Source organism: Gobio gobio (genome assembly GCF_949357685.1).
Source record: "Gobio gobio genome assembly, chromosome: 20".
NCBI classification, from domain to species: Eukaryota; Metazoa; Chordata; class Actinopteri; order Cypriniformes; family Gobionidae; genus Gobio; species Gobio gobio.
Genome location: NC_137113.1, coordinates 5,327,398 through 5,353,269, shown reverse-complemented (window position 1 = coordinate 5,353,269; position 25,872 = coordinate 5,327,398). Strand labels below are relative to the sequence as shown.

Sequence of the window (25,872 nt, the reverse complement as noted above, 5' to 3'; positions counted from 1 at the left end):
CTCGGGGTGGAGAAAGGGACTATTGTGGAAAAAGTACAAAGAGAACATTATATATTGCAGATTAAATACATTTCAAGATAATATGAATACAAATCAATATAATTCATGAAAAGTATGTCAAAAATAAAGATGAATGAATGTACCTGCACAATATACAGGAGCTGGGATTGAAAGAGTCGGTCTGGTAAATTTGTAGACATAATAATTTCCAGGACAAGCTTTGACTTGGATTGGGTCAGATCTGTAGCGACTGCACTGACCATAGTGAGAGCCGTAAATTTCACGAGTAACGACTCCATCTTCCAGCCGAGGATGAGAGTCACCAAGATACAGGGAACTATAACCTCCACATAACATGTAATAAAAACACCACTCAGGCATCTGAGCACTCAAGCCATTCATGAAGAGTCGATACCAGCCATCCCATTCTACACGAGTGTCATCATGACCAGATATGTATCCATTGTAATTCCAGTAATTGAGTGTGCTTCTCCAGTAGTTGTCGAGTATGTCGTAGTTATTGCACGGGTCATCATCTGTTAGTGAGAGATGATGAGATTAAAACAAGAAAAAGTAATAATCATGAGATTCTTAAATCATTCATACGCAATGCAACTGTGTAATAGTGAAAATGTTTAAGCATAAACATTGCCATTTAAACTGTAATACAAAACCATTTGTATCTATTGAGATCATTTTTAATAACATTTGCATATTCTTGTATTATTGTATTATTTACATGTATTATTTACAACTTACTGTAGGTGATGGTGGATCCGGTGAATATATCTGGACTCACAGTGGAAGCTGCCTGTGAAATAGTGCTGACATCTAAAAAGTAGGAAATTTATGTCATGACAGAAATAATTTTAAGAAGTTTGAAATACTTAAAAGAAATGAGAATAGCACAGTACCTGTGCAGTATCCAGCACACCAGATTTGTGGATTCACAAGTTCATAGACATAGTAATTGCCTTGGCATGCTTTCACTCTGATGGGGTTTGGCTTGTAATAACAGCAGCCACCCCAATAAGTCCCTCCACAGACCTCCCTGATCACCACTCCATCCTCTATCTGAGGGTGAGAATCATTGAGCCACAGGTTGACGTATGTGTTACAGCTGTATGAACTAACACAGGTCTCTGACATCCGGATGTTCATTCCATAGTAGAAGAGCCGGTACCAGCCACTCCAGGAGAAATGTTCATCACAAATGTAATCTCCACTTTCATTGTTGGCTCTCCAGGGACGATCCAGAGACTCATAGTTGTAGCAGGGATCACTGCTGAAAGCAACTGTCATGGAGATTACAAAAGAAATATGTTTAATTTCTATAAGTAATACAAGTACTCTAGTAACAGGCAAGGAAAAGTCAGTCTGAACAACAACATCTGCTTTAAGCTTCAAATGTATAAGCTTTTTGTAAGTGAAAATCAAATCCTTTTATCCCTTTAAAATCATGAAATATACAGTGGGTGATTAAAAATGGTGTTTTAATATTAGTGCACACTCATGAATAATGTGATTCCCTTTAAAATTTGATTCTACAGTAGCTGTCGGGTGAACTCTAACATCCCGAGTTACTGTTAGAGTCAGGTGTTACTGTTCTGCTGTCTATCATTGATCATCCCATCTGTTACTCCGCCCGTTTCATCTGTTCATCATTACCTCTCATTATCTCATTATCTACATGCATAGCATAAATCCACCTTTCTCTTAATGAGCCTAACGTTTTAGATTATGGGAGGCACTTCAGGGGGTCTTCAAGATACTTGGGTATGTTTAACAGTAAGTAAGCGGATAAACTCAACTTTCGGTTCAAAATTTGGAGGTACGTTTCAGGGTATGTGAGTAGCCATAGCAACTTACTCTTTGATCATATCTGGCTCCGGAGCAGATCATGTTCAGGGCTCAGTTTGCTTTAGAGGTATTCAGATGCATGTTATATAATTAATGTAGTTATATTAATATAACTAAATTTGTTATATAGTTACAGTTATTTAATACACAAAATGATTAATTAATTCTAAAGCACTATAACAACAAGGCAATGTTTAAATGTTAATTCAATTCAAAAATTTTTTTATTTTTTGTCATTTCACACGTCTGCATTTAATTAGTTAGCATCAAACAAATAATATAATCCTTATTCTCAGTGAACACAGATTACTTATTAAACGAAAATATTGAAAATAATGACTGCACATCCACCAAATAGTGATGTGCACTAAGTAGGTTATGTAAATTGGAATTAAACAATAGAAGAAGAAGGAAGAAGTATGGCGCCATTTTTCTTAGCGTCCGTTTTCATGGTGATTCGTCGATTTGTCGCTCTGTTGAGAATGTCTTGAGTGTTGACCGTGAACATACTCTGTGTTGAGAGAACATACTCTTATTCTCCCTTCATGTGCTCTCGAAATTATTATAACTTGTGAATGGTGTCAACGCAGTATCTGAGGAATACTTGGCTATTTTGTTCTCCATTGTTTTGCTTTATTTCCAGATGTTGGACTCAACCGTGGATTCCCTCTTACGTCATACTCTGGGTTCTTCGGGTTACTAGAGCTCTTACACACATGATCACTCTTCAGAAACAGCGCTTTCATTCTCTTCACAAACTAAAGCAAGAAAAATGTGCAACTCTAAAGAATTTACGGAAGTGAACACTATTTTCACAGGTAAACCGGAGGAACAATTACACTCTTTAGAATTGTTCTAAACTCCTCATCTGCACATTGCACAAGAAGCTCATCATTATTCAAAAAAGCCTGTGACGCACTTTAATGTGTCCTGACTCCTGACAGTAATGTCTCCTCTATAAACATACATATGTAGAAACATATGTGTACATTATGCACACACACACACACACACACACACACACACACACACACACACACACACACACACACACACACACACACACACACACACACACACACACACACAACATTTAGTTAAATAAGCAGTATTTTTTTATCTAGATGTCTCACTATGTTTTTTTTTTGGGCTGGGAAAGGCTTCACCTCGGCTGTAAACTACTCAACCTTCAGTACATTCACTCAAAAGAGCAAATATATATATATATATATAATATTGGAATGTTACAAATGTAAAATAAAGTGCAACCATAACACATAAAATTTTATATTTAATTTCCCATTGACCGTAGGTTATGACATTTTAAGCCTCCTACATAAATACATAATCTTCCAGACTAATATGGCACATTATATTACCTGTTGTAATGTCCGTGGTTGTAGTTTCCGTGGAAGTGCTTTCAACTGAAAATAAAATAAAATAAATAAAAATGATTAGATTATTGCATTAAAATCAACTCTAACATAAAACAGATGACACATGTAAATATATTTACCTGCACATTAGGTGAGATAAAACATATAAAATCAAAGTCACAATTGTGATATTTAAAGTCAGAAATACCTATAATGTATAATTAATATAACACATTTATTTATTTATTCCACCATCTGAATTATTTCAATTTTTTTGAATGGAAATCAAATTGAATTGAAGATTAGATGAGGTGAAAGAATGATTGTACCTGTTGTTGTTTGTCCATTGATTATTCCACCTGATACATACACAATTAAGGCATTATCACTTATTATTGGGAAAATATTTGGTCATTTTACATGACAGATTATAAAACACTCACCATTAATGAGCAGCAGTGACACACACAGTGAGATCAGAAACCTCATTGTGATGAACGGCACCTGCACACACACATATACAACACACACACACATGAAATATGTTTCTTATATTTTGTTATATTTTATTTTTTCTTGGTTGTGCACATTTGTAAAACAACTATAACATTCACAGCTGCTTAAATAACACACACATTATACCTAATATAACAAACAGCCAAACTTAATGGAGTCCAATTGGATAAAACAGAAGTGCCTTTACCTGAGGTCAGATGCTGCTGCAGAGCAAACTCAGGGAGATTCTCAATACAGTGATGCTGAACTGCAGCTCTCACAATCTCATCAGTGCCTTTATTAACTGTGGGTGGATTTTTACTGGAATTTCTCAACAGTAGCTTAAACCAGTTTATGTGAGATATTTGTTATTTAAACCGATCGTTTCCTTGTGCACACCTGCGTTCAGAAAGACATTCTCTGTTCTTGAATGTGAGATGGAATGATGGTGGTTCCGTTTCATCTGTTTAGTACTTTGAATGCAACACCTCAAACCTAAACCCTAAAGTAACCTCAAATGTCTTTTAAATGGCTGGGAAATGGCATGCAAGTTTGCAGATCAGCATCAGGAAAATGTGTGTCTTATATTTGGGTATCGACAACGAGGATGACTAGATTTACAAAGATTGCAGAGAAAGCATAAAGTTAAGTTAATAAAGTTTGATTAAGCAGAACTGTCAGAGTTTTATTTTGTACTCATACGTTTTACATTTACTCTCCCTATCGAGTGTCATGGCAAAGAATTCTGGGAAATAGAAATCCGAGCCCAGTTTGTACAGATTTATGCGGCTGATGCTGTGATCTTCAAACATGGTAGAGATGCCAAGACAATAGCTACGAACCAAAATTCAAAATTGGTTAAGTCCAACCGGTCTTATTCTTATCACCAAAAAGACTATCATTATGAGAAAAAAAAAACAGTGAAGTTAAATACTGTACAATTTGACTGTAAGATGCCTACCAAACAACTACCAACAAAAAGTAACTTTCAAACTTTCTGGCTTGTAATACTGTTAAGAAAAAAAACGTAACTTTCTTTTTCACTTTTCTAAAAAACACAGCCAACAAAATTATATAGTGAAAAGAGAGATGTTGGATAAACACAAGAACATAAAAATAAAAACACATGATAAACTCATGTCAGAAGTGCGAGTGGTAAATAAGGTCTCATTTCTCAGTGTCATCTGTGGGCAAGTCTCATTTGATCATCAGATTTTACGCTACCACTGTGATTTGGAAGTGGGATTTAAACGTGGTCTGGATGAATTAAAGGAAGGGTAACAAATCGTCAATATTACTACACTCTAAAAAAATGCTGGGTCAAAACAACCCAATTTGGGTTATTTTGGCAACCCAACGCTTGGTCAAATATGGACTAACCCATTTATTTAAAAAAAAAAAATAACATCAATAAATTACATTAGCTTCACTTTTAACATTTACATTAAATAAGGTTATCAAAGTGCTTTATATTAATTTGACAGCCCTTAAACTCATAGCTTTTATACAGTTAATAAATTGGCACAAGAACACAGTAGCACAATAAAATGCTTTAGAAACAGTATTAGTTTGACAATTTTCCTCTTATAAACTCATAACATCTTAGAGAGGGTTAGCTGTTGTGGTTCCAGTACTGCTTAACATGACAAATATCCACGGAGCAGTCTTACTGATGGGGATTCTGTTCCTGGGAGTTTGTAAACAACAGTCTGCAAATATTCCCACACTGGTGCGTACTGGTTCGAGAAAAGGATGTCCAAAACATAAAAAAGTTTAAAACATGTGTCCACAGCACCAAGGAGAGTGTTTGCCTGTAGTGCCTGTTTGCCAACAATTGCAAAGGCCTGATGGCACTGTCATCCCAAGACCAAGTACAAAGGGGAAGGGTTTAGTGAGCTCAGCCTCCTTCAAGAATTCCACCATGTTGGTCCCAAAAAAACAGAAGAATGTTAAAAACATACAACTCACAGCACAATGCAGCATTATATGCAAAATTAGGGGTGGGACAAAATATTTATATGGCGATATATTGTTGTCCCTCTCAGTGCGATACGAGAATCGATACACTGGCGCCAAATATCGATATTCTAATTGATAAAATAAGGCACTCTAAATAAGTGGTCGACCGATATTGGTTTTTTGATGGCTGATGCCGGTATCTTAGAGAGCAGGGTGGTCGATGGCCGATATATAGCCGATATTTTTTTCAGGTACAGAAATTGATCAAATGTAAAATAACATTGCATATTTGACTGTATAAATCAAAGATTAATCCTATTAAACTTACAAAAGTTATCCAATCAAGAGCAGGGAGTGATGTCCTTGTCTTTTGTTGTTTGACATTAAACAGACAGCAGTAAAGGCTACTGCCCCTTTAAGACCTAATGCTCGGATATGCTGTTATATTTGGGTAAGGATTACACAGACACAGAGAGTTGCATCGACTTATCGTCTCTACTTTTATTTTCACGCACCTTCCAGACCCAAGTGCACGAACCCATCCATTCGTCAGGCATAACAGAATGCTTCAGCACAATCAAACTTTATGCATCACTGAACACGAACTCAATGCATTCTCTAACAACACTGAAGAGAACACAACATTTCCCCCCCTCTTACGGGGTTTCAAACATGAAATGTTGACACAAAGTCCTGTAAGTGCCCCGGCCGAGAACGAGTGCGAACAGGCCGTGGGGAAACATGTGGATGAGGCTGGGCAGCCTGTGATGGGCAGGCACAAATCTCAGCTGGCTGGTTGATAGGCATGTCTGGAGCCTGTGCAGGAGCTATCTGAGGTGTCTGCTGAAACCCTGGGGTGTCCTGCCAAGCTGGGGGTGTGGCTTGAGATGCGATACCCGTTGTATGTGCCGGGCGCGGCACTTTGCGGAGGCGGCTTGCATGCCACCGCGTGCCATCACTGAGCAGGAAGGTGACTGGGCCCAGCTGATGTGTAACTTGGAGAGGGGAAGACCAATATGATGCGAGTTTGTTGTTTCTGTGGGGCCTGCAGACCCTGACCCAATCTGCGGCCTGTATGTCAGGGACCTTAGCACGTGCTGAGAGATCAAATTTCTGCTTCATCCGCCTCTGCTGGCGAGCAACAGCAGCCTTAACTCTCGGTAGTGGTTCCTGAGGTAGTGAGGGGCTGAGCCTGTCGAGGGGAAGCTGGAGTTCACGGCCAAGCATGAGGGAAGCTGGAGAGACCCCCGTCGTAGAGTGTTGGGTGGCCCTGTAGTGCAGCAGTGTGTGACGGATGGCCTGTGAGAAGGTCCAACCCTGGAACAAGTACGCTCTGAGACTGTTTTTCAGTGACTGGTGGAAGCGTTCGACGCCACCATTAGCTTGGGGGTGATAGTATGCCGTGCGTATGTGACGAATACCCTTGTTTTTGAGATATGTGGTAAACTCAGCCGAGATTAGCTGCGGGCCATTGTCAGTAGTGATGGTATTTGGAAGGCCCCAGCGGGAAAACAGAGAGTCCAGAAAGTTAATTATGACCTGAGAGGTTACAGAGCTGGTGGCAATGAGCTCGGGCCATTTCGAGTGCAGGTCATAGACAACCACTAGGAAGCGTTGGTGATGAGGAACTCCCTGTATCTCACCACATATGTCCAGCTGCAGGTGGTCCCAGGGCTGCGATGGCCAAGCAAGAGGTTGTAAGGGTGGGGGGGCCTGGTGACCCGTCTTACCGCTCAAGAGACAGGCGGCACAGTCTTTCACCAGGGCCTCGATGTCTTTATCTATCCCTGGCCACCAAACCCGGTCTCTGCAGCGCTGCTTCAACTTCACAATACCCAGGTGGCCCTCATGAGCCATTGCCAAGACGCGTGCACGCAGGGTACTGGGGATGACTGTGCAGAGGCCGCGTGCCACACAGGTGTCGTTCCAGCAGGACAGCTCTTGCTTTATTCTGGAAAATGCTGCCAGCTCCTCTGGTACCTCCTGAGGCCACCCGTTCAGGATATATACACGGAGCTGGGAAAGGGCCAGGTCCTGTTCAGATGCCTCCTTCAGTTCTTGCAATGATATGACGGCCTGGAGGGGTGTGTGTAACATTTGGACAATGTCCCGTTCCATCCGGTCCGTGTCGGCGTGTGTGTGTGTGTCCGGGTGGGGTGGAGCTGAGCGGGACAGTAGATCAGCCACAACATTGTCCCTGCCAGGGGTGAACTTCAAGTCAAAGTTATACTGGCGGAGGCGGTCAGACCAGCGGTGTAGCCTCAGTGGTCTGTGGCCTGTCCCAGACGTGGAAAGCAGTGCAGTCAGGGCCTGGTGATCTGTCCTTAGGGTGAAGGCACGGCCATAGAGATATAAGTGCCACCTCTCGCAGGCCCAGATGCAAGCTAATGCTTCACGTTCCCCCACCGAATACCGTTGCTCCGTCTGGTTGAGGGCCCGTGACGCAAAGGCAATGGGCTTCTCTACGCCCCGCTGGATCTGTGACAGCACTGCTCCTATGGCTGTGGCCGAAGCGTCGCAGGTCACTAAGGTGGGGCTAGAGATATCGAAGTGAGCCAACACTGGAGCTGTGGTGAGCTGCACTTTGAGCATACGCACCGCATCAGAGCATGCCTGTGACCACACCCATGGCTCATCCTTACGCAGCAGACGCCGTAGTGGGGCAGTGGTAGCAGAATAATGTGGGAGGAACTTCAGATAGTAGCCGGTCATGCCCAAGAAGGAGGCGACCTGCGCAGCTGAGCTGGGTTCGGGAATTGCCAGTATGGCGTCTACATTTGACTGAAGCGGTGTGACGCCATCCGCCGACAGCCGGAAACCCACATACTCAATGCTCGGTGCAGAGAAAACACATTTTTCAGCATTGACTGTTAGTTTATGTTCAGCTAGGGCTGCAAAGACTCTGCTGAGGCGTTCGTCGTGGCTCTCGGGAGTGGACCCATGGATAACCACATCATCCAGGTAAATGGCCACCCCTGGTATACCAGCCAACACCGACACCATGATTTTTTGAAAACAGCTGGGGGCGGAGCTAAGTCCGAATGGCATACGCGTATAGCGAAACACACCTGCATGGGTCACGAAAGCTGTGAGGTTTCTGCTGCTGGGGTGGAGAGGTACTTGTAGGTAGCCCTGTCTGAGATCCAGTTTAGAGAACACGGTTGACCCATAGAACTGAGCAATGAGCTCTTCTGAAGTAGGCAGTGGGAACCTGTCCGGGATTACTGCCTTATTCACTGCTCGCAGGTCGACACACACCCGTAGGGCCCCTGATTTCTTCTGAGCTACCACCAAGTTTGAGACCCAGGGCGATGCATCCACTGGTTCGATGATGCCAGCGTCCAGTAGCTGCTTAAGCTCAGCTGAGACACCATCACGGAAAGCCAGGGGGATGCGGCGGAGTGGTTGGATGACTGGTTTAATGGCAGGGTTCAGGAGAGGTTTGTGGGCAAAAGCAGTAAGGCAACCCAAACCTTCAAACAGGGAAGGCCACTTTTGCTGCCAAGGTATGGAGACTGTCAGGATCGCAGCTCCCTTTGTGTCCACTAGGGAGAATCCCAGAGCCGAGAACAAATCCAGACCCATCAGGTTGGCCCCGCGACGGGCGACATGGAAGGTGAAGCTGGGTACCATCTTGTTGCCATACCCTACGGTCACCTGCAGGGAACCCACTAGGTCAATCTTTGAGTCGCCATAGCCACAGAGTGAAGCAGAGGGTGCCGAAAGTGGTAGCGCTCTGAAGAAAATGTTGTATGTGTGCATGTTCAGGAGAGACACACTGGCACCGGTGTCCAAAAGCAGTGGAATACACACATCATTTAGGCGCACTGAGCATGCTTTAAATGAGGCTGGTCCAGAGTAAACATTGTGAATGATAGTGGGTGCTTGGACTGACTCAGCTGGGGCAGAGCGGCAGACTGAAGCAAAATGGTGGCGTTTACCACAGTTGTGACACGTTTGGCCACGGGCTGGGCAGTTCTGTGCTCTAGATGGATGAGATGAAGATCCACAGTTGTCACAGGGCCGTGATGTTTGTGTTTGTGGGCGTGGCCGAGACCGCTGCTGGCGTCTCAGTTGCATAACTACAGAGGAGTCTGCGTCTGCCAATGTGTCGTTCTGGCTGGGCTGTAATATCGATGGGGGCATGGGGGAGGGGGCTGGGCAGTCCGTGATTGTTTGCCGTTTAGTCAAAGCTGATGCACATGCAGCTGCACTCTCTATTTGTAATGCAATCGTGATTGCTCGGGCCAGTGATAAATCATCCGGTTCTAATAATAGAGTTTCACGTATTTTTGCGTTGTTGGTATGTTCAATTAACTGGTCGCGAATCATTTCGTCCTGCAACGCACCGAACTTGCATGAGCTGGCCAACCCCCGCAAGTTGGCGACGTACTGTTGCACAGACTCACCGGGCAGCTGGTGTCTTTGGCGGAAGAGAAAACGGCGCAAGAGTGCGCTCTGTGGGGCCGCAAAGTGTGCGGTTAATAGTTCCACGGCTGTGTCATAATCGCTTATGGTGTCCGACTCAAGCGTTCCCAGCACACGTTGACCCTCAGCTCCCAAGCAATGCAATAACAGCGCCTTTTTGCGGGCTGCGCTCACGTCAGTCAGCCCCACTGCCAAGATGAAAGTCTCGAAGGACCGTAACCAGCGAGTCCATGGAATCGGAGGCTCGCCAGGAAGAGCAAGGAAAGGAGCAGGAGGTGGTAGTACAATATCAGCCATCTTCGTCGCCAATGTTATATTTGGGTAAGGATTACACAGACACAGAGAGTTGCATCGACTTATCGTCTCTACTTTTATTTTCACGCACCTTCCAGACCCAAGTGCACGAACCCATCCATTCGTCAGGCATAACAGAATGCTTCAGCACAATCAAACTTTATGCATCACTGAACACGAACTCAATGCATTCTCTAACAACACTGAAGAGAACACAACATATGCGTCGTCTTTCTCGACTGTATAAAGTTTACTTAAGGCATTTACAGACTACGTCTGCTAGAATACTCATCAAGATGGACATGTTGATGTCCGTTCAAGAGCAAGACTTGAAAGAGAGAACTCAATTTTTGTGCACAGAGACACATTTTCTCACAGCGCGCGCACCCCTGCTCTCGTCATAGGTTGGAAACTAGGGGCCCTTCCAGTTTGCAACAATGCTAAGGACTTGACATAATGCACATTTTGTCCATCAGTTCACGGATCAATTAATTGTCAATCAATTGTGTGACTAAGCCCTGCACATGTTTTATGAATGTTGACATGGCTGTAAGCCGTAAAATCGTTCAACATAACTGAAAAGGAATTATGAAAATAATTTCCCTTGTCCTATATGAATGAAGGTGAATAATGTACGATAGATTTGCATTCTGTGAATGATTTTGGCTTGGATAGTCCTATGATCTAGCCTGACGTCGTCATACTCAATTCTAGTCAGAATATGAGTCTGATTCTGCACCGTTGGGCAGTGATTATGGGGTGTGTTTCAACCGAACCAGGAAAGACCTCAATTGGATAGACCTACAACCAATCAGAGCAACGGAGTGACGCATAACGCAGAACTCAACTGCACTGTGTTGCCAAGTCTGCGGGTTGAAGCGACCCCAATTATGTGATATACAGACCCAGGAATGCAAATTTTAGCAGGCAGCCCTGCCAAAATAACACATATTTTACCCCCCAAATGCCATTTTTTTCCAGAGAAACCACCCATCCCGGAAAGCTATTGGGCTTGTTTTTGGCTAGTTTTGAGTAGCAATTGGGCAGGTTTTGTTGTAAAAACTTGGCAACCCTGTCTGCACGCACGCTGGAATAAGTAACGTCAGAAGAAAAAGATGAGTGTAGAGGATCTTTGCCGGTGAAAATATGTTGTGCGGGGGTGTGTGGTGTGTATGTTGTGTATAGGAGATGGGTGGTGTCTAAAAATGATTTTATTTGCTGGTCTCATGAGGGTCTCTGCTGAGTCATTTGTCCAGAATCTCACTGATCTTTTAGAAGCCTGACCTTCGATTGGCCCTGCAGCTACTGCTGTGCTTGCATATGCATTGTGTGCACAGCAACAAGACCAAACTGGAAACCAGTTATAAACTTAGTTGCTGTGGAAATTCAATAAACTGCAAACACTGAGAGCACAGGTCAAATCATTGCTCAATTTAAAGATTTCCGTGACTATACAATATACAATTGGGCACAAATTTCTTGTTTTGGGCTGAGAATTTATCAATTGCATTCTTTGGAGAATCTATTTGCATATGAAAAGAAAGGTTTGACACTAATAAACACACAAAAGTGCAGCGATTGCTAGGTCTGAAATGAGACCAAAGTAAAACGCTATATTTTATAAGACATTTATAATTGTGACATCAGTCCTGAACCGGTTTTGTCCACTTTCACATTTTACACACAAAGGATTCCAGTGAGATCTTTTCGTTGATATGTTTTAACTCATTTAATCACAAGATTTCATTCACAAGCTAACGTGACCGTAGTTGCAGCAAAGCAAATAAACAAATGTAACTGGACATTTTTCCTCAGAAATTAGGTTTTAATTTACAGGCCTCTTTTGAGTACCGAAATAAAATTTATTTAATGTCCCTGATAAGCAATGTGGTTGCCTAATTTTAAAGCCCCATCGGATTTATACAGTTTTCAGTATTATATACTCCCAACTAGCCTGGTTAAAACCAGACCATTCTCAGTAGTAACTGAGTTATGGTCTGGCAAAGCTTCATAGACAAATCATTTCCAAAGGGGCGTCACCAACGGGCGTCGCTCAAATGCCTCTCTGCGCAATTGGATAGACCTAAAACCAATCAGAGCGATGAGGGAGATGACGTATGCAGAGCGACGGAGAAACATCTGAGACTCTGGCCGTTTCTCAATATGTGTTCTTGTCTGTAATTGTGTTCTCAAATAGGAAATGTCCCCGGTTTCCATTTCAGAAATCTGGTCACTTTACCTAAACCACATATTAATGTTTAATATATTATTTTTAAAATGTAAACGAAAAGAGGCATGGTGTTTTATACTTCGTTTTATTATAAATATATAAGATAATCAATGTAGGCCTAGCTATGCGTTGCCTGAATCACATTCGTGTGGCTATTATTATGTTTAATTATTATAATTTTTTTTTATGAAATGAGGCAGTGGTGTTTTTTATGACATATTTCGTACGTGAACTTCTGACTTGCTTCCGTGACTTACCAAGTTTGACTCCGGAGAATGAACTCCCGAGGACGAGAGGAAACGTCTCGGTTACGGATGTAACCCTCGTTCCCTGAGGAGGGAACTGAGACGTAACGTTAGTGACTAACGAATGGGGGTTTCGCTTAGAAGCCTATCATCTTCGAGCTTAGAGAAAACGCCCAATGGCGTGCCAATGCCATGGGGCATGCGGAATTTGCATACGTAACTCCGCCTCACCGCGTGAGTATATAAGGAAGTACGAGGCAATATCGCATTATGTTACCTGCTTGAGGAGCCAAGACTGAACTCCTGCGTTCCAGGTAGCACAACTGAAGTGGCAACGGGACGTTACGTCTCCGTTCCCTCCTCAGGGAACGAGGGTTACATCCGTAACCGAGACGTTCCCTTTCGTTCAGTCACTACGACGTAACGTTAGTGACTAACGAATGGGGGTCCCAATATAATCCCGCCACTCAGCTGTCTTCCAGCGCCCTGCGTAAGTGTGAGTACCCTGTCGTAAGACTAATACGGACGAAGGACTCCCACTTAACACAGGAATACCAAGGTACACTGGGAAGCATATCCCAGTGAGGGAAATGCCAAGATGCCTACCCGTGGGGAGGACTTAAGAGACACATATGAGCCGGAAGGGGCTGCATATGGAGATCTCTAGGGTACCAGCCGAAGGTGGATTTTTAACCCTAGGGGTGGCGGGGACACGCCAAGGGAAGAAACCCGCTCACTGCGGAGGCTTACGGTGAAATACACATGTGGGGGTCGCCGGAGGGGAACCATGCACATGGGGCACCTGGCCGGACATGAGGGTCTGGCTCGAAAGGGCAGACTGAACTGATGTCGGCGTCGACAGTGCTGGAGGAGCTCAGGGCTCTCGGGGAGCTCACCTGAGGAAAAATCGCACGTATCCAGTCCGTGGAGTGGAATGGCGAGCAATCGAAGACACCTGAGCCTGGTCCATTACCGGCCCCTCGGGGGGGCGAGTACATAGTCGGACACTGGCTCCACTCGGAGATTGTAGAATCTGGCGAATGTGTTGGGTGTCGCCCAGCCTGCAGCTCTGCAGATGTCTGCTAGCGAGGCGCCATGCGCTAAAGCCCAAGAGGAGGCCACACTCCTAGTGGAGTGTGCCCTCACACCAAGGGGACATGGTCGACCTTGCTGCTGGTAAGCCAAAACAATGGTGTCCACTATCCAGTGAGACAGCCTTTGTTTTGAGAGAGCACTTCCCTTCCGCTCTCCACCATAACAGACAAAGAGCTGGTCTGAGGTCATGAAACACTGCGTCATGTCTACGTAGGCGCGAAGGGCGCGTACTGGACAGAGCAATGCCAAGGCTGGGTCTGCCTCCTCCAAGGGCAGCGCTTGCAGGTTCACCACCTGGTCCTTAAACGGAGTGGTGGGAACCTTGGGCACATATCCAGGCCGGGGTCTCAGGATCACGTGAGAGTTGGCCGGCCCGAATTCCAGGCACGCTTCGTCAACCGAAAATGCCTGCAGGTCCCCGACCCTCTTAACGGAGGCCAATGCGGTCAGCAGAGCCGTCTTCATAGACAGGAACTTAATATCAACCGACCGCAAAGGCTCAAAGGGAGGTCTCTGCAGAGCACTTAACACTACTGCGAGGTCCCAAGAGGGTACGAGAGGAGAGCGAGGAGGATTCAGTCTCCTTGCTCCCCTCAGGAACCTGATGACCAGGTCGTGCTGACTTACCTTCTTGTTCTCCAAGAGATCGTGGTGGGCAGATATTGCGGCCACATATACCTTGAGGGTGGAGGGAGACAGCCTTCGCTCCAGCCCCTCTTGGAGAAATTCAAGCACGGACCCGATCGGGCATTTCCAGGGGTCTTCTTGGCGGGAAGAGCACCAGGTGACGAAGAGGTTCCACTTCAACGCATAGGCATGCCGAGTGGACTCTGCCCTAGCGGAAGTGATGGTGGCGACCACCGTAGGTGGCAGGCCACTCAAACCTGCCGTGTCCCGTCTAGGAGCCACACGTGGAGGCTCCAGAGGTCGGGACGCGGGTGCCATAGGGTGCCCCGTCTCTGAGTAAGGAGGTCCGGTCTCAGAGGAATAGGCCAGGGAGGGGCTGTCGCAAGGAGTATGAGTTCGGGGAACCAGGTCCGGCCGTACCAGTACGGGGCGACCAAAAGGACCTGCTCCTTGTCCTCCCTGATCTTGCAAAGGAGCTGTGCGAGTAGGCTCACTGGGGGGAATGCATATTTGCGTAGGCCCCGCGGCCAGCTGTGCGCCAGTGCATCCGTGCCGAGCGTGCCCTCGGTCAGGGAATAGTACAGGCTGCAGTGGGAAGAGTCGTGGGAGGCAAACAGATCTACCTGTGCGTCGCCGAACTGTTCCCAAATCAGCTGAACCGTCTGAGGATGGAGTCTCCATTCTCCCGGGAGAGGCTGAAACCGCGAGAGCTCGTCGGCTGCGTGGTTCAGGACTCCCGGAATATGGACAGCACCAAGGGACCTCAGGCGCTTCTGACTCCATAGGATGAGATGGCGGGCGAGTTGAGACATACGGCGGGAGCGTAGACCGCCCTGGTGGTTGATGTACGCTACTACGGCCGTGTTGTCTGTCCGGACAAGCACATGTTGGCCCTTCAGCAGCGCTCGGAAGCAGTGCAGGGCGAACCGTACTGCCAGCAACTCGAGGCAATTGACATGCAGGAGGCGCTGGGGTCCTGTCCAGGAGCCCGCGGCTGCTTGTCCATTGCACATGGCACCCCAGCCCGTGGCAGAGGCATCCGTCGATACGACAACATGCCTGGAAACTCGTTCTAAGGGCACACCGGCCCGTAGAAAACTGAGGTTCGACCACGGGGTGAGCGTCTGTAAGCAGGCCCGAGTCACTTGGACCCGGAGCGTGCCAGACTGCCATGCCCATCTCGGGACTCGATCGCGAAGCCAGTGCTGAAGCGGTCTCATATGAAGCAATCCGAGCGGCGTTACCGCGGCTGCAGATGCCATATGCCCCAGGAGCCTCTGAAATAGTTTCAGTGGAACCGCACTCTTGCTCTCGATTTGTCGGAGGCAAGTCAGCAGAGACTGCGCGCGCTCGCTCGTAAGCTGCGCGCACATGGCGACCGAGTCGATCTCCATACCGAGAAAAGAGATCCTCTGCACGGGGCAAAGTTTGCTCTTTTCCCAGTTGACCCGAAGGTCCAGACGGGCTAAGTGGTGGAGAACCAGATCTCTGTGTCCGCAAACCTGCTCTCGAGAGTGGCCTAGTATAAGCCAGTCGTCGAGGTAGTTCAGGATGCGAACCCCGTGCTGCCGAAGGGGCGCAAGGGCTGCCTCGGCAATCTTCGTGAAGACGCGAGGGGACAGAGATAGCCGAATGGGAGAACTGCGTACTGATATGCCCGCCCCTCGAAAGCAAACCGTAGGAACGGTCTGTGTCGAGGAAGGATGGAGACATGGAAGTAGGCGTCCTTCAGGTCGATCGCTGCAAACCAATCGTTAGGACGAACGCATCCTGACAGAGGAGACCAGGGAAGGACTCGCGTTCCACTGCGGTCTGCTCTGCCAGGGGGCTGGCGACAGAGAGGGACGAGAGTGGCGAGACCCGAGGGTGGCGCGCACTGCCGTCACCGATCTCTGGGGGCTCAGGGATGGGGTTGTCAGTTCTTTCTTTAACCACATTAGGGTGCTGCTGACCCGGGGGCCAGCAGCTGAACAAAAGATTCTCCCCCGGCCCTCCACCGGGGGAAGGAGCGGCCCTGCCGCCGTCTCCTGGAAAGAACTGCCCATCCCTGAGCCGTCCGCGTCAGGAGCGCCGCTTAGCCTGGCGTTTCTTCGCGGGCTGCGGGGCTGGAGCGGACTGGGACGCCTTCCTGCGGCTGCCTCTGCGCGGCCCGGGTGGAGGCTGCTGCTTGGGTGGCGCAGAGGTAGAGGGAGCCGCGGGAGGGCGCCCTCGGCGGCGAGCAGGCTGAGGCACCTGCGCGGGCGGTGGGGTGGAGGCAGCAGCTGACCGCCGGGGCAGGATATATTTTATAGCCTCAGTCTGCTTCTGAGCGGCCGAGAACTGTTGGGCGAAGCTCTCGACCGCTCCGCCGAATAGCCCATCCTGGGATATGGGGGCGTCGAGGAAACGGGTTCGCTCAGCGTCGCGCATATCGGCCAGGGTGAGCCATAGGTGTCGCTCCTGGACCACATTTGTGGACATCACCTGGCCCAGGGAGCGTGCGGTCACCTTCGTCGCCCGGAGAGCGAGGTCGGTGGCGGCACGCAACTCATTGCTGAGTCCTGGGTCAGCCCCCCCCTCGTGCATATCACACAGCAACTTGGCTTGGTAAGCCTGAAGAGTTGCCATGGTATGCAAAGAAGCAGCGGCCTGCCCCGCAGCTCTATAGGACTTCGCCACCAGGGATGACGAAAACCTACAGGCTTTGGAGGGGTGCTTAGGGTCACCACGCCAGGACGAAGCGCTCTGAGGACACAGTTGCATCGCAACAGAACGTTCGACTGGGGGGACCCCAGTGTACCCTTGAGCCGCGGCTCCATCGAGGGAGGTGAAGGCGGAAGAGTTCGCCAAACGTTCACGGGAAGACAACGGGGCCTTCCAGGAACGCGCAATCTCTTCATGCACCTCGGGAAAGAAAGGATCTGGAGGAGCGGTCGGACGGGTGTCCGAGCGCGCCGCCCCCAAAAACCAATCGTCCAACCGCGAACGCTCAGGCTGAGGCGGAGGGTTCCACTCCAGTCCAAGCGCTGCGGCTGCCCGAGACAGCATGGCTGTCAACTCTGGGTCCGACTCGGGCAATGCTGGCGCACCCGAAGGTGGCAGCACAGCCGAATCATCATCCTCAGATGACTCCAGCCCACCTTGTGATGCGGCGATAGACATCACTTCCTCTTCCGCCGCGCCAAACGCCACAGTCGGGACAGCAGGAGCCGGCCCCGATGTAGACGCCTGAACACGGACCGGGTCAGGTGCATGAGAGGGGGGTGTGGGCCGAGGAACTAGCGTTGGAGCTTTGTTCCACACCGTCACACTCAGATCACCCTGGTCACCAGCCAAAGTGCCGCCTCCAGAGGAGACCGCAGATTGGGGGGTGACGGAGGGGACTCTCGTTCCGGCATCAGCACGGAACTCACGGAGTCTTGACCATAACACCGAGATGGCCAGGTTCCCGCAGAGGGAACATGAGTCATCCACGAGCGCTGCCTGAGCGTGCTGAAAGCCCAAACACGTCACACAACGCTCATGCCCGTCGAAAGAAAAAAGCGATCTACCGCACCCAGAAGTGCACGGACGAAACATCCTGAAAAGGACGCGTCACGTGCAAGCTCTTTTGTGAGAGGAAACTTTGCAGTCGATGCCGAAGCGCCCAGGGAAACACACACCAGCTGTCAGGCGGACCACTGCACAGATCAGCAGGCAGGAAGTATGCGATCACTGGAACGCGCCGTCACACCAACACCGACTGGAAAGCTGCTCGTCTCGAAGAAGCTGACAGAGTCTCAGAAGGCTGTAGGAGTGAAGAGGTAGGTACTCTTGGCTCCGAAAGCAGAAACATAATGCGATATTGCCTCGTACTTCCTTATATACTCACGCGGTGAGGCGGAGTTACGTATGCAAATTCCGCATGCCCCATGGCATTGGCACGCCATTGGGCGTTTTCTCTAAGCTCGAAGATGATAGGCTTCTAAGCGAAACCCCCATTTGTTAGTCACTAACGTTACGTCGAAGTGACTGAACGAAAGGGAACTAGTCCGCCTAGTCTGCTAATGGACAAGCAGCGTTCTTGACAGTTTCATTCAGTATATATGTAGTGCAGGCAATGCATATTATCTTCAATGCATGTTTATAACAAAACGAAATATGAAAAACCCAGCCTCTTTTCGTTTACATTTAAAAACACACACACACATAATATAGGCTATGATTATCACTGTAATAAATTAAATATGACACAAAACACAACCCAGTCTCTTTTTGTTAAATGTCAGTTTATGTGTGATCATCCATAGCAATCATAAAAGTATAAATAAAAGGTATAAGAAGCTATACAATAAATAAAGCAATTCAGTCAAAGTCAGCGCTAGGAGACTACAACGGTAAAGTTTAATATCTTAAAAATATAAAGTTATGAAACTTCACTTCACAAAGATCAGCCGTTAGATCTACACAAGACGAGACGGTTTAACCACTACAGAGACATCAGAGCCAGCGGCAGACGGCAGAAGGACTGGCCGAGGAAAGGCGCCTCTCGGCGGGCTCAATGATCAATTGAGCGCCGCTGAACCACTGGCGCTCACAACTCCGAAAACGGCAGATAAAATTTTAAAAAAGGCGCTCTCTTTATAAATAAACCACATATTTGAGCTTTAAACAACTACATTCACGCCTGAAAAGGACTTAAAACTATATTTTGTAAAACATTAACACTACCAGAGGGCTCTCGCTAAGACCCATTCGTTTAGCCACCAAAGGGCCAAGCTGGTATCAGACTTTTGCCGAATCCAGTCGGTAAGACAGCGATAACATCTTTTTTAGATATGAAGGCTTCGAGTGTTGTTCTTTGCTCGGGTTTTAACGAAAAGGAAAAGTTTAAATCGCTTAAAACAGACGTGATAGCTGATTCGAACGAGTGATGCTCCACAGCGGCAAATCTACTTCAATGTCGCTGCGCTGTCGTCATCGTCTAAAGCCCGCCCCAACGTTTCTAATTGGTGCCGCGATTTCTAGGGTTTAGAAATGGGTTTGAATGGACTCTTTGCCAGACTACTTGCAGAGCAAATCTAAATTTGCCGGAAGTTGTCTGGGTTTTCCCAGGCTAACTCCCAACATTTCTAGAAGGCAAATAAGAGTGGACTTACCATAACAGCTGAATAAAGAGAAGGAAATCAAACCTCTTGCTTGTTGCAATCCCAATATTTAGCTGAAAAGACATTTGCATCCTGGAGATCACGGAGGTCCGGGTCACCACTTTGTAAGGTCCATCCGTTAGCCCAAAAACTGAATCTAACGGCTTGGTTGAAGGACTTCTGCATGTAAGCCTTTTCAGCGTTTCTGTGAAGTTCACTTAATATATTGATATCTAATTTTAATTCTGACTCCATGAACTATAGAATTTAATCTACAAAATGACAAACAAATTAGGCATTTCATTACAACAGAGGCTGCTAAATCCTACCTCCATTGTATGATTATTTCGCACATCGAGTACTGTTTCACAGTCTGGTCGTTTGCTGGTGTCACTGAACTAAAATCCATTGATCAACTCTACAAAAAAGCAGTTAAGGTTTTTGATAGGAAACCAGTAATTTCACCATTTTTCAATTTTAGAGAAGTATCAGCTCCTAAGTTTTGAAAATTAGTTTGAAAATGGGTTGTCTTATATATAGATCATTGAATGGAATGGCCCAATGGGGGATTTATCTTATCAAGAAGAGAAATATTGAGACTTGCACTAGGTCAATTGTTCGTGGGGATTGTGAAGTACTGTATAGTTTATAAAGTCTACTTTTGCACACAATGCTCTTTCTATTGAAGGGTGCACAAGTTGGAACACTTTACCAATGGTAATTAGAGTAAGCCCCACTCTTGTTTCGTTTAAGAAACAGCTTAAAAGATGTCTGAATAACAACCAAAACTGAACATTAGGAAGAACTATGCACTGGCACTTTAAATTATGCACTATAAAATAGGTACATTTATAATAAGCACTTTAGGATGTCTATGCATACACTGGTAAAAATTATGTGTTGGATTTACTTAAAATACTGTATATATGCACCATTTTTGCATCACACTTTTTAAATAAACCCAACTTGGAATAATTTTACTTAAAATTAACAAGAAAACCTTTGTTATATGTACTTAAATATTTGAGTTCACTAAACATTTTTTTACTAAAAAATATAAAGCACATTGCACAAGAAGCTCATCATTATTCAAAAAAGGCTGTGACGCACTTTAATGTGTCCTGATTCCTGACAGTAATGTCTCCTCCATAAACGTACATACAGTACAGAATGTGCGTCTCATGAGAAGTACTGTGCATTTCCTTGTTTGTTTGTTCACTGTCAATTGTACACATTTCAGAGCTTTTAGAAACCAACAGAATGAATTCCAGACAATGAATGATTCTTATCAAGTCACTAAAGTGGATTTTTCCGGTAATTGTTGCAAATGCAGTTGATCAAGATTCCCCAGAACTGCTTACAGTACATGACTGTCAGTACTGCATTAACAGCCTTTATTTTATTTTGCATTGTCACACAATGGCAAAAATGATGTTTGCAGTTTTTGCATATTATTACAAATAGGCAGAATAATAATGTTAAAACCAATCATAAACAAAAAATGCACCAGATCATGATTATGTGATTAAAAGTAAAAGGGTTGAAAATTATGACGATATATTCTAACCATCGAGACAAACAGACACTCCTTTATGAATGAACAACATGAAACCTGAGCATTATTAGGAGCTGATCGTATCTATTGGCTCTCAGTGAAGCTTAAACCTCATGTCTAAAGGTGACACACTGAAAAATATTCTCTAATTATTCACAAACTCTTATTAGCGTCTCATTGAATTGAAATTGGAAACAAAAATGTGCATCATAAGTTTGCTGATGTGTGTCTAAGGTAAAGGGATGTGCAAAGAAAAGTAAGAGAATGTATATCTCTCATTCAAAAACCTGTTATTCTGAATATACCGGCTATAGAAGTTGCTCTGTGGTGAAACCAGCTGAAACCAGATCGAACCGCTCCAGGTAAACTGTACACAACAGTAATTACAAGCTTTTCAATACACACATTATAAAAATGACCATGCAGCTACTAAAGCTGTAAAATATGACTTTATGGTATATTTATTGTTAATATTACTATTGTTAGCTTTAAAATTAAAAATTGGGTAATGAGGGGAAACAACACTTTTATAGAGGTTGTTTTATAGTGTTTAACATGTTTTTCATTACAAATAATGGTTTATTATTATTGTTGTTGTTATAGAAACCATAAAACGGTAATGAGGAGCTTGGTTTTGCCATGCCTTAATCTTAAACTCTGGATATGCAATAACTATGATAACTTTCTTTGGGGCAAATACAAAGGAAAATGTAAGTCGAATTTAAGATGAATTAAGGACAAAGCTATGACTTTTTCTACTGTGTTGATATGTTCAGTTCTAATAAACTTTTACTTTAAAATATTAATTCAATAACTAAGAGCTTTATTGCAATATAATACAATGTTAAAAAACACATTTGCAGCATTTTCAAAAAAAAAATTTTTTATTTGTTTCCGTCCTTGTTTTATTCATTAATTAATTAATTTATTACAATTTAAAGGACTTACCCCAAAACATTAATGGGGACGCATGTGGCTGGATGGGCTGAATTTGAGCCTGAAAGAAGGCATTTTAACCTTAAACCCTGTAAACTCTCTAAGGCAGACGAATGTGCAAAAGTCGTTGCTGTTTCTGGAAACCTGTTTGCTTTGACCTCATATTTGGTGTTAATGTGTTTATGTTTTTAATGTGTTGTAGTCTGGAATATTTTCAGATTTTATAAATAATGTATTGCATCTCTGTATTAAAGATATGACTTTTTAAAACTGTTGTGGCACCAAGGTAGGCTACTATGAAGGGGGCCTGTGTTGGAGTAGTTTTCTCTCCCTCCAGCAGGAGGCGTTGTAGTTGTTACGAGTATTATGTTTAACCTTTACTAGAAGAAGAGTTAGAAAAACAGCACATGTGAATATATGGCTGACAGCAGAATCCACTTCTGACGTGATCTACATTCATCCTTCTTTGTTGTCTTACAGAAAGCATTGCTTTTTCACTCTGTCGATAATTGAAGGATACGTCAATAAAAGGACATCACACCTGTCAATTGTTGAGGAGTTTATCTATCTGCATAGCTGTGTCTGAGTTTAACAGTGAGGGCAGAACAGTGAAAAAGCACCTATCTACGCGACAACAAGTGGATGTTACTTCAGCCTCAGCATATTCAACTATGTCTGATGAAGGGAGAAAAAGCGCAGCGTCCGTCTGCTCCAAGAAATCGCATCGCTCCAAGAGCTCTAAAAGTTCAGTTAAATCATCTGCCAGTATAGCCGCTCTCAATGCTCGAGCTAAAGCTGAAGCAGCTCGTACAAGAGCAGAATTTGCAAAGATGGAAATTGAAATGAAAGTTAAGAAAGCAGAGCTTAAAGTAGAAGAGGTGCGTCTGGATGCCACACTACAAGCACTACAACAGCAGTGCGATGCAGAAGCCGCACAAGCTGAGGCGTATGTCTTCGAGAAAGCGGCCACCGATCTTGAAGAAGAATCTGCATCGGGGTCCGTGAAGGTAGATCCCACAGAACGTACTTGTGACTATGTAAAACGCCAAATAATCCTAAAGGCAGATTCAAGTCCATTTGGCAACACAGAGCACAATGATACTCTAGCAACAACTGTCCCATCCGTGCCACCAAAACAGGAACCACACCAGTCTATGGACACAGAGTATGTCCATCTATCGCAGAGCGCAGACAAACGTAAAGATGTTCCCCAATGTTCCCAAGGCATTCCTGTGTGGAAACCTACCTTTGGAGCATTACCGACACATCAAAGTACGGGTTACACTCCACAAGATGGCAATATGACTGATATAGCCAGGTTTCTTGCACGACGTGATTTGCTCACTGGCGGCCTCAGGAAGTTCAGTGACAAGCCAGGTGACTATTGGGGATGGAAATCTTCATTTAACAATGTTATTGATGACTTGAACCTGTCTGCTAGCGAAGAATTTGACTTGATGATCAAATGGCTCGGAGCTGAGTCCGTTCAATATGCAAAACGTCTGAGAGCAGTGTATATTAACAGACCCTCTGAAGGATTGGGCAAAGTATGGGAAAGACTGGACGAGTGCTATGGCTCCCCTGAAGCCCTGGAGAAGGCGCTACTCGACAGACTTGAGTGTTTTCCAAGAATCTCCAACAAAGACCCATACCTCTTGAGAGAACTTCAGGATCTTCTCCTAGAGATAGAGGCTTCAAAGGACGAAGGCTATATCCCAGGCCTACTGTACCTCGACACTGCAAGGGGCATTCATCCTATTGTGGAGAAGTTACCCTTCGGTCTGCAAGAAAAGTGGATGACGTATGGGTCTAAATACAAGGAGGAGCATTCTGTATCGTTTCCACCATTCTCAGCATTTGTCGGCTTCATTAGCAGGGAATCAAAAATGCGCAACGACCCAAGCTTTAAGCATTCAATGCAACCCGGCCTTGTACCCACTAAGATGAGGTTTCAGGACAAGCAGAGTAAGAGAGAAGCAATCTCAGTCATCCGGACCGAAGTGATCAGCACTGAGCCGAATCTGACTACAGGAACAAACATTCATGACCCAAATAAAGAATGCCCAATCCACAAGAAACCTCACGCGCTTAAAAAATGCAGAGCTTTCAGAGAAATGCCTTTGGAGGAGCGTAAGGTCTATTTGAGGAGGAATCTGATATGTTTCCGATGTTGCGCATCCACTAATCATCAGGCAAAAATATGTAAAGCCGAGACCTTTTGTGCAGAATGTAACTCCAACTCACACATTACTGCTCTTCACCCTGGTCCTGCACCTTGGGCAACCACCACAGAGCCTGCTTCCGACAACGGCGGGGAGCGCATTATAGCTTTACCTACGGCCACGTCTACATGTACGCAAGTCTGTGGAAGTGAAGTTGAAAGTCACTCATGTGGCAAGATCAGTCCTGTATTCATTTATCCACAGGGCTCCCCTGAGAAGAAACTCAAAACCTACGCTATTTTGGACGACCAAAGCAACAGGTCACTTGCCAGATCTTCAATCTTCGATACGTTTGGCATCACCAAAGGCTGCTTCCCGTACAAGCTGAGAACCTGTGCAGGCCTTGAGGAAGCTACGGGGAGGAGAGCATACAACTTCATCATCGAATCTGTTGATAGCAAGTCACGCTTAAAGCTCCAAACACTTATCGAATGCGACATGCTGCCGGACAATCGCAATGAGATTCCTAGACCTGAAGCTGCTCGTAACCATTCCCACCTTCAAGACATTGCATCCGACATTCCAGATGTTGATCCTGACGCTAAGATTCTGCTTCTCATTGGTAGGGATGTTATTCAAGCACACAAAGTTCTTGACCAACGAAATGGACCTCCAAATGCACCCTTTGCTCAGAAGCTAGCTCTAGGATGGGTGATTATTGGGAACATTTGCTTGGGTGGAGCTCACACACCCGTGCAGGCAAGCGTTTTCAAGACGATATTTTGGACAATGGTCGCCCAAGTCACTTCCTTCCATGCAAGAACTTCATTCAAGTAAAGGAACGCATCATCCCACAAAGCCACAACAAGGTCAGTCTCCCTAACCATATAAAGAACAGGTCCATCGGAGAAACCGTGTTCCAACAAACAAGTTTGGATGAGAGACCTGGTTACTCTCAAGAAGAAACGGCCTTCCTGCAGATAATGAATAAGGAAGTCTATCAGGATAATACAAATAGTTGGGTTGCTCCGCTGCCCTTTCGTTCACCTAGGCCACGCCTTTCCAACAAAAAGCAGCAAGCCGTCCAGCGCCTAGCTTCAGTTTGTCGTATGCTGAACAAACGTCCTCACATGAAAAGTCACTTCCAGGAATTTATGCAAACCCTCTTTGACAATGGCCATGCGGAAATAGCGCCACCCCTTACTGGACAAGAAGAGTGCTGGTACCTTCCCTTCTTCGGAGTGTATCACCCCCGCAAGCTGGACCAAATAAGGGTTGTCTTCGACTCTAGCGCGCGACATGAAGGAGTGTCCCTCAATGACGTCCTTCTTACCGGTCCGAATCTCAACAACAGCCTGCTGGGAGTGCTCATGCGGCTCCGTGAAGAGAAGGTAGCTGTAACAGCCGATATTAAGCAAATGTTCCATTGCTTTGAGGTCAGGGAGGACCATCGGAATTTTTTGCGTTTTCTCTGGCACCAGAATAACGACATGGAACAACCAATC

General features: G+C 45.6%; 1 protein-coding gene across 1 annotated transcript in view; it reads right to left on the bottom strand.

Annotated features, from left to right (window-relative positions):
* LOC307143784 (alpha-tectorin-like) overlaps positions 1-4,003 on the bottom strand; it is a 55,909-nt gene extending 51,906 nt beyond the window's left edge. Inside the window, exons 1-8 of the mRNA XM_079845545.1 lie at positions 3,940-4,003; positions 3,680-3,740; positions 3,566-3,595; positions 3,240-3,284; positions 915-1,295; positions 760-831; positions 144-536; positions 1-19 (exon numbers count right to left, since the gene is read on the bottom strand). The exon at positions 1-19 is cut by the window's left edge and continues 380 nt beyond it. Coding sequence (XP_079701671.1) covers positions 1-19; positions 144-536; positions 760-831; positions 915-1,295; positions 3,240-3,284; positions 3,566-3,595; positions 3,680-3,725 — 986 coding nt within the window. The 5' untranslated portion in view covers positions 3,726-3,740; positions 3,940-4,003. The remainder of the gene's footprint in view (positions 20-143; positions 537-759; positions 832-914; positions 1,296-3,239; positions 3,285-3,565; positions 3,596-3,679; positions 3,741-3,939) is intronic.
* Between the last annotated feature and the right edge of the window lie 21,869 nt (positions 4,004-25,872).